Raw genomic sequence first — 15,787 nt, forward strand, 5'->3', positions numbered from 1 at the left:
ACTGTTTTGCAAAGAGGCAGCGCGTGCATTCTACTAACGCTCACCTCCCCAAGATGCTTTGCGCGCGTCGGCTTCATTTGTGCGCTACTGCGCAGGTACCCTGTCTTCTCCATTCCCCTCCCTCCTCCCTGGCGCGCGCTGCCTCTTTGCAAAACAGTAGTGTTTGTAAACAAAGTGTTGTTTTTCGCGGAAGCTACAGTTCGCGTAGTTAAAAATGGACCGTTGGTTAAAAAGTGGTTCATCTCATTAAGAACTGAAAATTAAAACTAACTGTATACTGATGGAGTACTCTGTTGTAACTGTAAAAAACTTATAAATATAAAATATAAAAAGACTCTTAATTTGGCTCTCACTTTTTAATTTTAGGATTAGGAATTAAGGGGGGTCCTTGTCACAATAGCGGCTCGATGAGGGGTCCTCGAGAAAATTTTGTTGGGAACCCCTGCCTTAAAGAATATGTCAATGCTATATGGGCATTTTAGTGGATGATCAACATAAAGCGATGTATTTAAACCAACTGTATTATAATTATGCTTGTATGTAAAAAGGAACATTGTACAGTTCTATCACTGAAAAGTGGACACTGATAATAAAAAAGATGACAACAAATTCGCCCAAAATTCATCTGTATTGATGCAAATCAGGAAAGTACGTAATAACTATAATATAAACAAAATATCCGCCCTCACCCCTCCCCTCAGGTGGGCGAGGTTTGCGACACCGTGCGGGGCTTACCTGGCTGGTGATGCCTACCTTGCTGCGTTGGCCTATGACCTGCCAAATACATCTCACCATAGTGGGGAAGACTGACCAAGTGACAGCTGTCAGGATCCTGCACAACTGGAAGGCCTCCTTTGAGGAACAGGCACAGGACCTCATGAGGACATGGAAGGACATTAAAAGTCCTAAGGCTGACCAAAGTGCTTTGGCTCACAGATGTCTCACCTGAGCTCCACTGATAACCCATCTGAGCACAACCTTTGTCACCTGCACTTCAAGAGGGAAGGCAGCAGCAGATTCAGTGGGAGCCCAGAGCCTCCAGAAAGTTATGCCACCAGAGGTCTCTTCAAGTAGAGGGTTCTACTAAGAAGGATGGAGAAGACTTCACTGTAAACAATAATGCAGCACATCACCAAGAAGCGGAGTAGCTGGCAGTGAAGATATATGCCTTATAACAGGCATCCCCAAACCACAGCTCTCCAGATGTTTTGGCCCACAACTCCCATGATCCCTAGCTAGCAGGACCAGTGGTCGGGGAAGATGGGAATTGTAGTCCAAAACATCTGGAGGGCCGAAGTTTGGGGATGTCTGGTCTATGCAGTCTTACCAGATGCAACTATGTTTTCCTAAAGCCTTTATTAAAATCCAAAATGGCTGAGAGAAGATACAATCTAGGCCGCAACCTTGAGGGGAAAGGTTGCTTATCTTTCCCTCTGAGGGGGAAAAACCGACTTTCTGGCCCAGAAGGAAACAACACTGTCCTGACCTTAAGACCCCATGCATAACAGTAGTAAAAAGGCAAAGATAAGGTAACTGGACTACAATACCCATAATTCCTGACCATGGGCCATGATGGCTAGGGCTGATGGGAGTTGGAGTCCAACAACATCCAGAAGTTCTCATATTAGACCAGGGGTCCCCAGACTACGGCCCGGGGGCCGGATGCAGCCCAATTGGCCTGCCAATCCGGCCCGCGACGACCCCCGCCACCCCCCGCTCTTACGGTGCGCAGCATGGCAGCGCTCTTCCGGGTCGGGAAAAAAGCGCCGAAAATCCTTTGTGCACATGCGTATGGGCGTCTCCCGACACGGAAGAGGTCATTTCTGGTGCACTTCCGGGTCGGGGGAGGCCCATACGCATGCGCACAACGGATTTTCGGCGCTTTTTCCACCCTGGAAGCGCGCCGCCGCGCCAGTAAGCGCCCGTGCGCATGCGCACGGGCACGCACTCCCCCGCCCGCCGGCCCACACAGGCGCGCGCTCCCCCGTCCTCCGGCCCGCCGCGCGATCGGCGCGGTGGGAACCGGCCCAAACGCCGGTAAGTCTGGGGACCCCTGTATTAGACCCTGCTGCTATAGGCACACCATTAGGGCCTGGGCATGCCCAGTAAATTTTTGACTTTAAACAACAAACAACAACAAACAACAACAACAACAGCAGCACCCTTATTATGCCACAAGCTGGGTTTTTTTGTTTTGTTTAAAGTCTTCTCAGATTCAAAAAATAGCTTGCCTCATTGTGTGGAGAGGCTGCTGTTCAAAAAACAGAAGCTCAAAATCCCCTTGGGCATACTGTATTGGTGGTTTAGTTCAAGGATAACAGCAGCAACCAACAACATGAAGTAATTGTAGGCAACTTATTATTTCACAAAAGCATCCTTCTTCACAAATAAAATTGTACAACACTACTACACTACGGGTTTTTCTTTACTGAACATAAAGGAAACATGGATGAACCCTTCCCTATACAGTATATTTGTCAGTTTTAAATAGAAGTTAACTAAAAAGCCACAAGAATACTTATGTTTTTATAGCGCTTAGCATTTATAATTCGGTAAGGAGAAGCCATCAAGTTAGATGGTCAGTAGGCTCTGGACCCTAGCAGGGTACCACTGCATGCTCAGTTTTGAAATGACCAAACAAAGGTTGATTTAAACTGCTTACAGTAGTTAAACAGCTTAGGTTTTACCTTCTTCAACAACAGACACATACAGGGTGTTTTCTAAATCTCTATCACTTATAAGCTTCAAGGCTCTGCATCATTTTTTGTATGCTGCCCTGAGCTATTCAGAGTGGCAACACAGAAATCCAATAAAATAAGTTTTTTAAACAAAACATAAGTTTGTTGGAACTATCAGAGCTAGCAACAAAAGCTTACAAATAATTGTTCGCATCAAGTTGCTTTCCCCCATTATCCAAGTGAAGTCTGCCTCGCCCAAAGTCATAAGTCAGAAAGATATGGGGCCCATAATTAATGCCTGCCAAGACCTCTCTTTAAAACCCCTGGGGAGGCAATCAAGCCATTGTTCTACTCAACTCTCATCCTGCTCCATGCCAAAAGTTCACCTTTGTAGCATACTTTTTGCTCCGTTAGCAAGACCTCCCTCCTCCCAAACCCAAGCAAGATCAATGCCCAATAACTGCAGACCTCCCCCCACAAAAAAGAGTACTACAGTTTCACACATAAGAAGTGAGCAGTTACACAATTCCAAAATAAGAGAACACTATCAGCAGACTAAAGGGACCCAGGTGGCGCTGTGGTTAAACCACTGAGCCTAGGGCTTGCTGATCAGAAGGTCGGCGGTTCGAATCCCTGTGACAGGGTGAGCTCCCGTTGCTTGGTCCCAGCTCCTGCCAACCTAGCAGTTCGAAAGCACGTCAAAGTGCAAGTAGATAAATAGGAACCGCTACAGCGGGAAGGTAAACGGCGTTTCCATGTGCTGCTCTGGTTTGCCAGAAGCGGCTTTGTCATGCTGGCCACATGACCTGGAAGCTATACGCCGGCTCCCTCGGCCAATAATGCGAGATGAGCGCGCAACCCCAGAGTCGGTCACGACTGGACCTAATGGTCAGGGATCCCTTTACCTTTACCTTTATCAGCAGACTACTGTATTCCTATACAGTGGTAGCTTGGTTCTCAAACGCCTTGGTTCTCAAACGGCAAAAACCCAGAAGTAAGTGTTCCGGCTTTCTAATGTTTTTCGGAAGCCGATTGTCCAGTGTGGCTGTCAGCTATTGTTCCCAGGGCACCTGCACCAATCAGAAGCTGTGCCTTGGATTTTGGAAGTCAAACGGACTTCCAGAACAGATTAAGTTTGGCGCTTTTGTTTTTGCTATTTATTTTGCATTTTTGTTTTCGAGGCTTTTTTGGTTAATTTGTTTTTATGACCATGTGGAACCCAGTTCAGCTACTGATTGATTGATTGATTGTGTGACTGCGGAAATTGATAAAAGTCCCCCTTCCAAATAATGACTATCATCAGTGCAGGTAAGAAAAAAAATTAATTTTAATTTTTATCATCTTCCATACTGTTTTATTCATTTTATAGTACAGTACATTGATTACTGCTTTCATTTTATGGATCAATGGTATCGTGAGATTGAAAAATTCATTTAAATTGCTGTTTTAGGGTTGTTTTTAAAAGTCTGGAATGGATTAATCCGTTTTGCATTACTTTCTATGGGAAAACACACCTTGGTTTTGGAACGCTTTGGTTTTGGAACGGACTTCCAGAACTGATTAAATTCGAGAACCAAGGTACCACTGTACTTGCTTTTAAGCCAACTCTTCCTTCATACATCACATGCAATTCTCCTTGCCACCCCATTTCCTTTTCAAATCTAAACCAGCCTCCCAAGCAGTAAAACTGGGACCCAAGTCTTAACCCTTCCCTCTTAGTTGGTTTTCAATCTCCAAATTGCTTCTTTGGACCCCATGGGAGAAAATGTATGTTTCTGTTTCTTTTTCCCAATGGAACCAAGAAGATGGAATTGGCCTGGGAGCAATAGGATCTGGAAGTTGGAAGACACAGAAAACTAGACCCAGTGAGACAAATTCTAGCCTAGCCTTCCCTTAGACATGCTTGGTTTTTTTGTTTTAGTTTTTGCTTGTGAGCTCTTCTCATGGGGGAGGTTTCCATTAAGTAAGTCCTCAACTGAATTAAAATTGGAGGCATATTATATGCTTATATCCAATGTTTGGTCTCAAGTGTATTACAGTAAGAAAAAGAAAAAGGGAAAGGAACCCTGGACGGTTAAGTCCAGTCAAAGGTGACTATGGGGTTGTGGCGCTCATCTCGCTTCAGGCCAAGGGAACCGGGCATTTGTCTGCAGACAGCTTTCAGGGTCATGTGGCCAGCATGACTAAACTATTTCTGGCACAATGTGACACTGTGATGAGTGCACGGAAACAGCCTTTACCTTCCCGCTGCAGCGGTACCTATTCATCTACTTGCACTGGTGTGCTTTCGAACTGCTAGGTTGGCAGGAGCTGGAACAAAGGAACGGGAGCTCACCCCATCACAGAGATTTGAACCGCCAACCTTCTGATTGGCAAGCCCAAGAGGCTGAGTGGTTTAGACCACAGCGCCACCTGTAAGAATTACCCCTCCCACTGCAGTGGAGTCAACCCACCATGCTTCTGTGTGCATCACTGTTGGATGTACCTCCTGGCTCAAAGGAGCAAGCCTAGGCAGGTAATTCATGCAGACACAATAGTTATTTTCCTCTGAGGTAAGGTAATTTTGCAGCGGCCTTGAGTTAGAAATGATCCAATCACATTCAGTATGGATCTGTGACAGAACTACAAACCCTGATTGCAAGGAAGCAAGACTAGAGCAGTGAATCATGCCAAGAGGGAGTGGGCAGCCTCCTTTCCTAGGGTTCACAGAAGCCCTTAATTCCTGAATTAATTTATTTCTCATGCCCCCATTTCTCTTGCAGAACATGGATCGAAAAATCACTGCAATCGAAAAAAATCCAGAGGTTTTTTTTACTTATGGCTGCATGCTTATTCCTTCTTCGTCTTTTAGACTTTGCATTGTGGACCGTAAACTCCCTAGATTGTGAAAGTTATGACCCTGAACAGCACACACACAGCCTAAAAATGCTGCAGATCATCCATCTGGCTGGAAGGATTGAAAGCTCCTGCTTTACTATAGGAAAGAGATCTTCCAAACATAGTCAGTGTCTCCTATATGCTTTCTATGAATTCTTATTTTCAAAAGGTTTGATGATTGATGTTGTAATACTATCATGACCATGAAGACAACAACAGTAATGGAAAACGTTTCCATCCTCATATTGAAAAAAATACCAGTCTTTACCTGCAGGTACTCGTGGACCATATGCAGAGCCTGGTTGGCAACACTGAAGACATTCCTCCAATCAAAGTTCACCATGCCTTCCCTTCTTCTCTCTGGTGGCCCATTGTAGAGAAAATTGATCACATCTTCTGCAGTGAAACCTTCAGAACCTAGCTGCTCATTTAAGAAGCCTTTTACCGTAGGGTTTTGCAACGTGTCCTAGGGAAGAAACATTAGGTCTAATTTTACATATTATATTTGTACATGCATTTGTATTCTATCACCCCACCTGGGAAACTGCAACCTTGGTAACTCCAAGGGGAGAATTACCTGCCACTAAGCCTACAGGGATAATTCAGCCTGGGGAAAGGTCAGAATCAGACACCAACCTTCCACACAGGTGTAGAGGAACCCAAACTGTAACCCTGCCTAGGTCTGACCCCTTTGCCCTAACCAGCTACTTAGAGGCTAAACCTTAATTGCCCTTGTGTTCACTGGCTTTGAGGTAGATAGAACACATGGGTGTGGCAGCACAGCCCCTTCTCCAGACCAGTCATAACCAAAGATACCCAACATGGGCTGCCATATATCTGGAATTTCCCAGACATATCCAGAATACAGCAGTCGGAAACAGTGTCCAGGCGGAAATCACTGAAATGTCCAAGGGAAAAATGGACATATGGCAACCCATGTTGGAAGTTTAGATTTTGGCAAATTTCCTTAAAGATAGTTCAAAAACTTCATATATGTTTTTTAGCTCAACAACTTTGGCCCCCAGAAAAGCTCAAGAACTTTGGCAACACTATATTAGCCCTTGTAGCTGGGGTTAGCTCAAGACATAGTGCTGCCTGAGGCAAAGGAACAAGATACTTCCTCCCATTTGAAGGACTAACAGTTGACCCTTCAGGTAAGACGGCATCCTCCACTGTACCTGAGGGCAGCAGGATAGCTTGGGAGTCCCTTTAGGAATGGGGGATAGGAGAGATTGCTGCCACCCCAGCATCTGCTGTCTGAAGCAACCACCTCACTCTGCCTAATGGTAGGGCTGATCTGCCTATTTATCAGACTACCAGTAGAGTACCTGAGCCTGGGGACTAATAATGCCCTCCCGTGAGTTGCCAGAGGTATGAGATTAGCTGCTATTGGAAACAGATTGCAAGACTGAACTGGGCAGGCAATCCTGGTGTTCTCTCTAATTCACTCTCTTTCACATATTCCATTTTTAACCATACTTTTGACTACTGACTTCCCATGTGCAACAAGCTCATTCCAGTTCCCTTCCCATACCAAGTAAGGCATCCTTCACATACCCGGATCATGTTCATCTGCACACTGTCTTGAAAGAAGCTCCACACTTGGGGTCCCACTTCCTTCCAGGCTTTAGCCAAGAGTCTGAGGCGCACAAGTTCCTCAAATGTGGAATTTGCCTGAGTTAAGGAGTTGCAGGAGGGAGAGGAAGAAAGCATCAGAGGAAAAACAGAAGATTTGGGGAGAGTCTTAGAGGCCAGCTAGGAAACCCAGAACTACAGCATCCCTAACCAATTACTGAACAGTCGAACACTAAATCCATATTTCAGCAGCCTTCAGAATACAAATGCACCTTGATAATGTGGCAACGTTCATGTGGCAATAATGTGCCGTGGGAACGAGACTGCATGCACCACCCTGGCCCCTAATCACCAGTGGCTTCACCTGAATGTTCACATATTGTGTGGTGAAATATACGTAACAAATGGGAATATCTGAAGTGAGATCTTTTTCATGTGTTTGGCTGAAGGTACTTGTAGCCCTTCTGTAGCCAGGAACCCAGACAGCAGGGAGGAGTCTAAGCACGTTCAGGGGAATGCACAAATAATTCCCCTTTCAGACCACCCTGCCCAATCTGCTAGAGTTGGTGCTGGTGAGGACAAGGTTTTGTGGGGCAGGGGGCGAGGCATGCATTCTGCACCCACATTCTGCACATTATTCCCCCCCCCAATACTTTCAAAGAATGCCTGAACAGGGATAGCAAATTCATGTGAAATTCAAGAACCTGAAAAGTTACTGTGATATAGATTGGCGCTTTGCTATTTAATTACTTCAACTGGTCTCTGGGTGGGCCAAAAACATGGGATATCAGTGCAGCCAAATAAATTAGAAAGTGAATTATTTATACCAATTCTGCTTCATTCCAATTTTTGCAGTCCTGGGGTTGCATCACCAAGCAGAAAAATATCTGATATAGTAGCTACATGGATTTTTTAAAAAAACAAAACCCGAATGATAAGTATTAGAGAACTAAAAAGAGGCTGGGCTTCCCCCTTTCCTCCCCAGTCCTGAGTTCAAAGGCCATGTTACATTTTCTTGAGGGGCGGGGAAGGTCTGTTGTTGCCTGCAACAACAGCTTGGTTGCCACTTGTTCCATGGACCTCTCTTGCAAAGCACTCAAGTTAAAAATACTGCAGGTGCATAGGTGTAGCCGAGAGAAAATATCTTACATTCTTCAGTATCTTGCGAACGGCAGGTGAATCTGGAGCAAAGAGGATTTTCCCCATCAATAATGGTTTCATAGCCCTCCAGGCTATTTTGGTTAAAGGATTTGATTCCATAGTATGGATCAATGTGTTACAAAAGGGAGCTGTTGGAGGAGAGGGAGGGGAAAGGAGATACGTTATATAACACTGGCCCAGTTTTTAATTGTTCACAACATTCTGCAGGCTAGCCTTTCCATCTTACCAACAGAAAATTGCAGCTACACCAGTTTCTATGAACTCAACAAACAGAGCAAAAAAGGTTCAGGTTGCATCTATGCAGCCACTATGCCTTTAGTTAAAAGAGCAGTGTAATACTACTTGACTGAAATCTAAAAGACGGAAATTCCAGGGTTTATTGAGATTATTTTACATCAGTAGAACAGCAGCAGCAGCAGAACTAAGCAGCCTTTTCCAAAACTGGTGCCATTCAGACAATGGTGGTGGCCTCCAGGTCAGCCTTTATCAACCGTTGGTTCCCAGATGTTGTCGGACTACCACTCCCATCATCCCTGGGTGCTGTCCCTGCTGGCTATGGATGATGGGAGTTGTAGTCCAACAACATCTGTGAATCCAACAGTTGAGAAAAGCTACTCCAGATGATGATGGCTGTTCACGAAGAAGAAGAAGAAGAAGAAGAAGAAGAAGAAGAAGAAGAAGAAGAAGAAGAAGAAGAAGAAGAAGAAGAAGAAGAAGAAGAGGAGGAAGAAGAGGAGGAGGAGGAGGAGGAGGAGGAGGAGGAGGAGGAGGAGGAGGAGTTTGGACTTGATAGGGGCCTTTCACTCCCCTTAAGCAGTCTCAAAGCAGCTAACATTCTCCTTTCCCTTCCTGCCCCACAACAAACACTCTGAGGTGAGTGAGGCTGAGAGACTTCAGAGAAGTGTGACTAGCTCAAGGTCACCCAGCAGCTGCATGTGGAGGAGCAGGGAAGTGAACCCGGTTCACTAGATTACGAGTCCATCAGTCTTAACCACTACACCATGCTGGCTCTCAAGGGAATGTGGCGCGCTGGAAAAGATTTCCCACCCTTGTCCTAACGTAGCAGGGGTCGATAACCTTCTTCCACCTTAGGGAAGCACTCCCTTCTGGTCAGCGTTCTGAGGGCCTCACAACAAGGCGAAAGGTCAATTTTACAGTAGCCAAGTTTCTACACACACACACACACACACACACACACACACACACACTTTCTTCCAAACCACAAGGACCTCTGTATTGTCTATTCAGAGAAGCAAGAGGCATGATCAGAGCTCAGGGACACATTCCAGCCTGATGCAAAGCTAATGAGGAGTCTGTTGCTGTGCCCTCAGAAGATTCCTAAGAGCCAGGTCAGGTTTTGGACTACAACTCTCTTCATCCCTAACTATCAACACCAGTGTTCAGGGATGATGGGAACTGTAGTCCAAAAGCAGCTGGAGACCCAAGTTTTTGGGGAAATGGGGCTAGAATTAGATAGACCGGGAGGGCAGCATTGGAGTTCCCCACCCCTGGCCGTAATGCCAATTTTGGAGTCTCTCTCACTGAAGCGCCTGTCTCAGGTAATGTAGGCATATCTTAAAATGGCAGCAACCTTGCATTGCTAGCAAACACACACACAGGTTCCTGCCCTAACGATTCCAGCTGCTTTACGCCTTTGCATGGATTAAGTTGTTAGGCGAAATTCCTGAAACAACTAATGGTGCAACAGTGGCATTATCAATCCTAATCCAATACAAGCCCACATGAGGCACAGCCAATGGAGGGGGGGGCATGACTTACTGGTTGTGTTGTCATAAACATAAATGGATTCCTTCTTTGTGGAGTCAACCCCAAGGAAGGCCTTGTAATTATTGTCTTCGTACCAGTTGAGAGAGATTATTCTGGAACCACCTCCCTCTGGGTAGCCACAGAGAAGATCAGATAAAGAACTCATCAGCTGCCATAAGGACACAGGCTCCCCATCTCGCAGAAGCGGCTGCAGGATCGATAAAAGGTCCTGAACACTTGGCCTACGTGCCAGCTGCAGTGAAACAAAGCATTTTTTAAATGAATGGCTATACTAACTAAGAACAGAAAGGAATAATAAAGCTGAACAATATGCCCACTGCAGCAAACTTGCCCTCTTCTAGGCTTTTTGCTTTTTTTAAAGTAACAAACACTACTCCTGCTCTCTTCTACTCTAATTAAAGACATCCTTGGCTATGCCCCCCTTAAATACAAAAAAGGTGTTGAACTGGTATTATGATGTTTGAAAGAAGTGTCAAGCTGCACTGAAGCAAGATGCAGGTTTGATCAGGAACGTGAAGACTAAAGATAGTCACATCTGAGTGCATTACTAAGGGCATTACTAATGCTACCATAATCATCATCAAGTGGGCATGCAGAGATAAGCAAAGGAATCTGTAGACCAAACCCAAAATGAGATTTGGAAGTCTGGCAAGGTATATAACAGCAGAGAATGAGATGCAACAGCTTCCTCATACATGAAGACAAAGAGCAGCATATTATCAGATGTCCTATATAGGTTCTGGATATATCAGATTAGAGATCACCGTTAGTCAGTATGAAGCTGGATTCAGGCATGAAGGTTGTACAGTGGAAAACCATTTTGGAATTCTACCCCGTGAAAATAATGTGCTCAAATGAAAAGCTAGTGCACATCAGGGGGTAAGAGTCTAGCCTCGTCTTCTTCCTGCTGAGCTAGCTTTTTAGTTGCAGGTTTGTTTTGGCTGTTTAACATAGAGGAATATGCAGTCAGTTACCAGGACACTGAAGCTACAAATCTGTTTAATGCATGGCTTCTTAATACTGCAAGTCACAGGCAGTAGGAAGAAGCATTAAGGAAAATCAGTGGGTGAAATTATTAAACTGCCCAAGCAGTTGGCATGTTTAAATTCACTGCATAAGGATGCCCGCCTGTGCCCAACCCAAATTCCTGACTCTAATTTTATGCCAGTTGCTCTCATTTCCCTACCCCACAATGCTAAAGTGTTACCTCTTGCACGGCTTGGGACACATTAGAAAGCACTCGTCCCCACATTTGTAGATCAGCACCTTGAGCATTGCCATCTAATACGGTGGGAAGCTGTGAAAGAAGAAAAGTGAATGCTGGTGAGACACGACCAGTATCTACCCAAATGCTTTCAGAGTCAGGAGCTAGCTTGTGCTGGCGTCCTAGGCCGTCTTTCCAAACCTTCAATGCCTCAGTCATCTGAGTTGCCCTTTTCCAACTCTCTACAAGAAGACAATGCCATTTCTCTAATCAGACCCCACCTTAGGGCCAGTCCTACTACAAGGAAGCATCCTCAGGCAAAAAATGATGAAGGGTAAGAAATAGATAGATCTGTATGGCCTGCCCTGTGCTTCCTAAGCTAACCTGTTGTACTTGGCCCGAGTGGAGGAAGTTTCAAGGTAAGATGCGATTGTCCATCCCATCAGGTTGTGTACATGGAATGGGGCGTGGCTCCACCTTGTCCTTCATCTCAGGCAGCAAAATGGTTTGGGTTGGTCCTGAACACCCTAACACACCTTGAACACAAAATTCATACAGGCTTAAATAATCATGACTTCTTGTTGTTTAATCTCAACCACAGAATTCCTAGGATCATCACCAGGAAGAACTTTCTGACAGTAAGAGCTGTTCGACAGTGGAATGGACTCCCTCGGAAGGTGTGGACTTTCATTCCCTGGAGGTTTTGAAGCAGAGGTTGGTATGTCAATCTGTCATGGATACTTTAGTTGTGATTCCTGCACTGATGGAGATGATCCTCAGGGTACCTTCCAACTCCACAGTTCTATGATTCTATGAACGATGCAATGCCTAGGGAAAGCACAATGCCTTTCCATGTGTCCTCATGTTTCCTAACTTGGAAACATTTTAGATTTTACTTGGAAAGCTATAGAATTCCTAGGATTTGCATACAATGCCTAGACTGATCAGTTTTCATTTGACCTTGTTCAGTACGTTATCTAATACCATCCATGAATGGACAACATTCTGCAGAGTACATAAAGTTTGTACTTGGTAGCACATGCATATTCATCAAATCTCATGGTTTACAAGCAGGTTACTGATTTCTACAAGGGGCTGCTCTCAGCATAGGGTGCCAACTCATAGCCCTGATTTTGCCACTGTCCCAAAACATGCACCACTACTGCTTCTGTTTATTGACCATTAAGCCAGCAAGCAATATGTGATAAACCCAGGATAACAGCAGCAGGACCATGATCAGATGATTGTGTTTGTTATGGAAAGCAATGGGAACAGACCCGATTCCATGCTTGCCACCCAACGATATAGCTATCCTATTATGAGACAAGCATTTCTAGATGTAGCAAAGTGGATTGGACCCTGTGGTGCTGGCCAAAATCTTGCAACATCTGAAAGACTTCCCCTACTTTTCCTGGATGTGCAAAAAGGAAGCATGAGCAGTGTTGCTTTTGTTCCCACCCTGCAGGCTGTGGGGAATCACATATTCCAAACATGATCCACTCCCTTTTTACCCTGCGGGTATCATCTTTCTGGCTTGCTGAAATTATTTCAGAATGCATCATTATGTGGCATCACGCATACCACAGATTACAAGGGAGGCCTCACTAGTATTCATGGCCTGTCACCTTATGAGAAAGTCCAGTCAGACCAGGAAATTTTGCGGTGAGTGATTTTGCAGGGCGAACAAGGAATTTTAAGAATTCACCTAATCCATATTGCTCTCTGTTCATTTCCTTGCTCTGTCACACACTCCCACACTCCCTCCAGTGACTTGGATTAGTTAAAATATTCAACCATCCTTTAGAACCACTCGGCAGAATTTGATTTTTCATGTGACCACAGCTAGAGGCAGCAACGCTCCTGAATGCCAGTTACTGGAAAACACAGGAGGGGAGAGTGCTCTTGTGCTCGAATCCTGCTTGCTGGACACTGTGAGAACAGGATGCCGGAGTACTTGGGCCATTGGCCTTAATCCAGCAGACTCTTTTTATGTTCATATAATGAGGTATATGGTTATAATGCTTGGTATAAGGCACCTTTCAAAATAACTGAAGAGTTGAGGAGATGGCCAAATCGTGAGCTTATTCTGAGGCCCACCAGTATCTGTGGTCAATTTCTTCACAGTAGCTCTGTCGATGCCCTGCCTATCTTACCTCAGAGGTTAAGGATAGGAAATCAATGCCAGAATTACCTTCAAACCATAACAATGAATTCCCTTTCAAGGGGCAACAATTGTTCACTCGAGTGTAAGCTGAGGTAAACTCTGACACCAGAGTATTTGCTTTGCAGGCAAAGTTCAGATTTCATATCCTTGGGGCAGAGTTGTAAAAAGCCCTAAATCAGATTGCAAGTTGAAAAGGTTTCTGCGGGGACTAGCTATTCTGCTGAAGGCATCATTCCTTCCAGGCAGCAGGCTAACACAGAATGGGAGAAAAGCACTGATCACTCTCAGGCTGTCAGGGACCTGACAAATTGACAGTTTTATGGTGCACACATGGTGGTATTTATAACCTGTCGTGTACAGTGAACAGGAACGCCCATAACCCAAACAGCCCCGAGCTACTGTTGATGTTTTCTCTGTAGCCTCTGAAGGCAGAATGATGGAGAGATCGTTAAGACTCTGCTATGCCTTTCGCTCACCTGAAAGGTTTTGCAACTCACAATGACATCCAACATAAACATGAAAGCGGTCCTGTGGATACGTTTTGCTCTGCCCTCCTCACATTCTGCCTGGGCCTCCACATAGCAGCCTTGGCTGATTCCCACTGCCCACATTTTCCGTCCCTGGTACTAGTCTGCTGAACACTTCTGGAGGAAATCTGAAGAATGTGCTGACTCTGACAATTGTAAACACAGCCTTTCCTCCTTCAGCTCTACCCTTTGCTTTGCCAGAAAGAAAACACGCACACACAAACACACAAAAAACCTGTACTATTCTCTCTCTGTGATTGTGTAGTGAACACTCCAGTCATATAACCTTCTCCCCAAATCTTCCCCTTCAACCCCACATCAATCTGCCGACAAGATCTTGCAAACTTTTCCCAAGGAGAAGATCTAGCAGAAATCCTCCTCCATCCCCCTTCTGACTCCTTACTGACAGGGGCTTTGTATCGCAATTGGGGGGGGGGGCAATTTTTCTCTGTGTGCATTTCATGCATTCACTTCCATTTATTTCTGTTTTTACAGTCATGGATATTCACTGCCAGTCTGCTGCTTGCTGTCCACAAAAGCCCATGCCCAAGTGGGCAAAAGTTAACAGAATGCTTCTGCAGTGTTGTCATTGTTTTGTTCCTCTGCAAAATGGTTAGAGTGTTGAACATGGGAAGACTAGGTTGCACACAGTTGAGGAGCAAACAGAAGTAGGGGCTGCTATCATTAGAGGTCACCGACTGAAACATCATTCACCACACATGTGACAAAGCACTTGCTTAAAAAGAAAAAAGCTCTAACAAGTTTCCATGCCAGAAGTGGCTGCCAAAGTATAACAGGTTATTTTTACTCATTGGATTTTCCACAAAAAGAGGAAATCCGGATTAAAAGTTTTCTAAAGGTATGAGCTGATGTTTTGATGATTACGACAACATCACGCACAGACACTGCAAAAAAACTTGTGTATGTAAGCGGCACCAGTTCCACAATACTCACATCTGGATACACCCTGGCTCTTCCCCAAACCGCAAACCCACCCCAACTACTCATTCCATCAGCCCAACTCTCATTCCTTCTCTGTCTCCCACCTGTAGTTTTGCAGCTCTTGCCCTACCCTGCTCCTTCCTCATCTGCATCTCTCTCTCTCTCTCTTTTAATGTTCAATTCCCCCTCCTTAAGAAAACCCCACAGTTCCTTAAACACATATCATCTTTCAGATACGTGACATACCAAACCTCCTTGAATTCAGGGTATGAAGGAAAGACTGGCAGCAGGGAGGGGCTCATCAACCACAATTACATCAGCAGATATACATGAAGGGGCAATTAAAATATAATGGCGGTGTGCACATATGTATTTTTCAGCAGGCCATCCCATTCACATATAAAGAAGTGGGAAGGGGAGTGTATTATGTTAACTGTAAAAGGATGGGAGGCACTGAACCCTTCCTCCTTCTGTGCCTTACCTCCTCACAGTCTAATGAGTAAAAATATCCCACAGGCACAGTCACTGCTGGCATGGAAGTTTGTTAGTGCATTTTTTGTGCGTAGTTTGTTACATGTGTGGCACTCAATTCCCAGCAATCTGAACAAATCACAGCTCCCAGGATCCTTTGGGGGCAGCCATGTGCATTAACACTATGAGGTGGATGCCTGCACTTCACCTGAGCACAACCCCAGGGCTCATCCATACTTCATTTTGTGCCACAAGTTCTAGGCACAGCTACAGGCTTTCTAGGTCCATGTTCAAGTGGATTTTTTTTCCTCCCGCTGCTTTCCCAGCAAAAACCTAGTATGAGCAAAATTCCGGTTTTCAACCACAAATGCTGCCAAACTGCACCTTGACGGCTCACGAG

General features: G+C 45.1%; 1 protein-coding gene across 1 annotated transcript in view; it reads right to left on the reverse strand.

Moving 5' to 3' along the window:
• ABCA4 (ATP binding cassette subfamily A member 4) overlaps nucleotides 1-15,787 on the reverse strand; it is a 97,171-nt gene that overhangs the window by 60,329 nt on the left and 21,055 nt on the right. The window contains exons 7-11 of the mRNA XM_060277455.1: nucleotides 11,287-11,376; nucleotides 10,071-10,311; nucleotides 8,280-8,419; nucleotides 7,113-7,229; nucleotides 5,824-6,021 (exon numbers count right to left, since the gene is read on the reverse strand). Of these exons, the coding sequence (XP_060133438.1) occupies nucleotides 5,824-6,021; nucleotides 7,113-7,229; nucleotides 8,280-8,419; nucleotides 10,071-10,311; nucleotides 11,287-11,376 (786 nt within the window). The remainder of the gene's footprint in view (nucleotides 1-5,823; nucleotides 6,022-7,112; nucleotides 7,230-8,279; nucleotides 8,420-10,070; nucleotides 10,312-11,286; nucleotides 11,377-15,787) is intronic.

This window comes from Zootoca vivipara, chromosome 7 (genome assembly GCF_963506605.1).
Source record: "Zootoca vivipara chromosome 7, rZooViv1.1, whole genome shotgun sequence".
Lineage (NCBI taxonomy): Eukaryota > Metazoa > Chordata > Lepidosauria > Squamata > Lacertidae > Zootoca > Zootoca vivipara.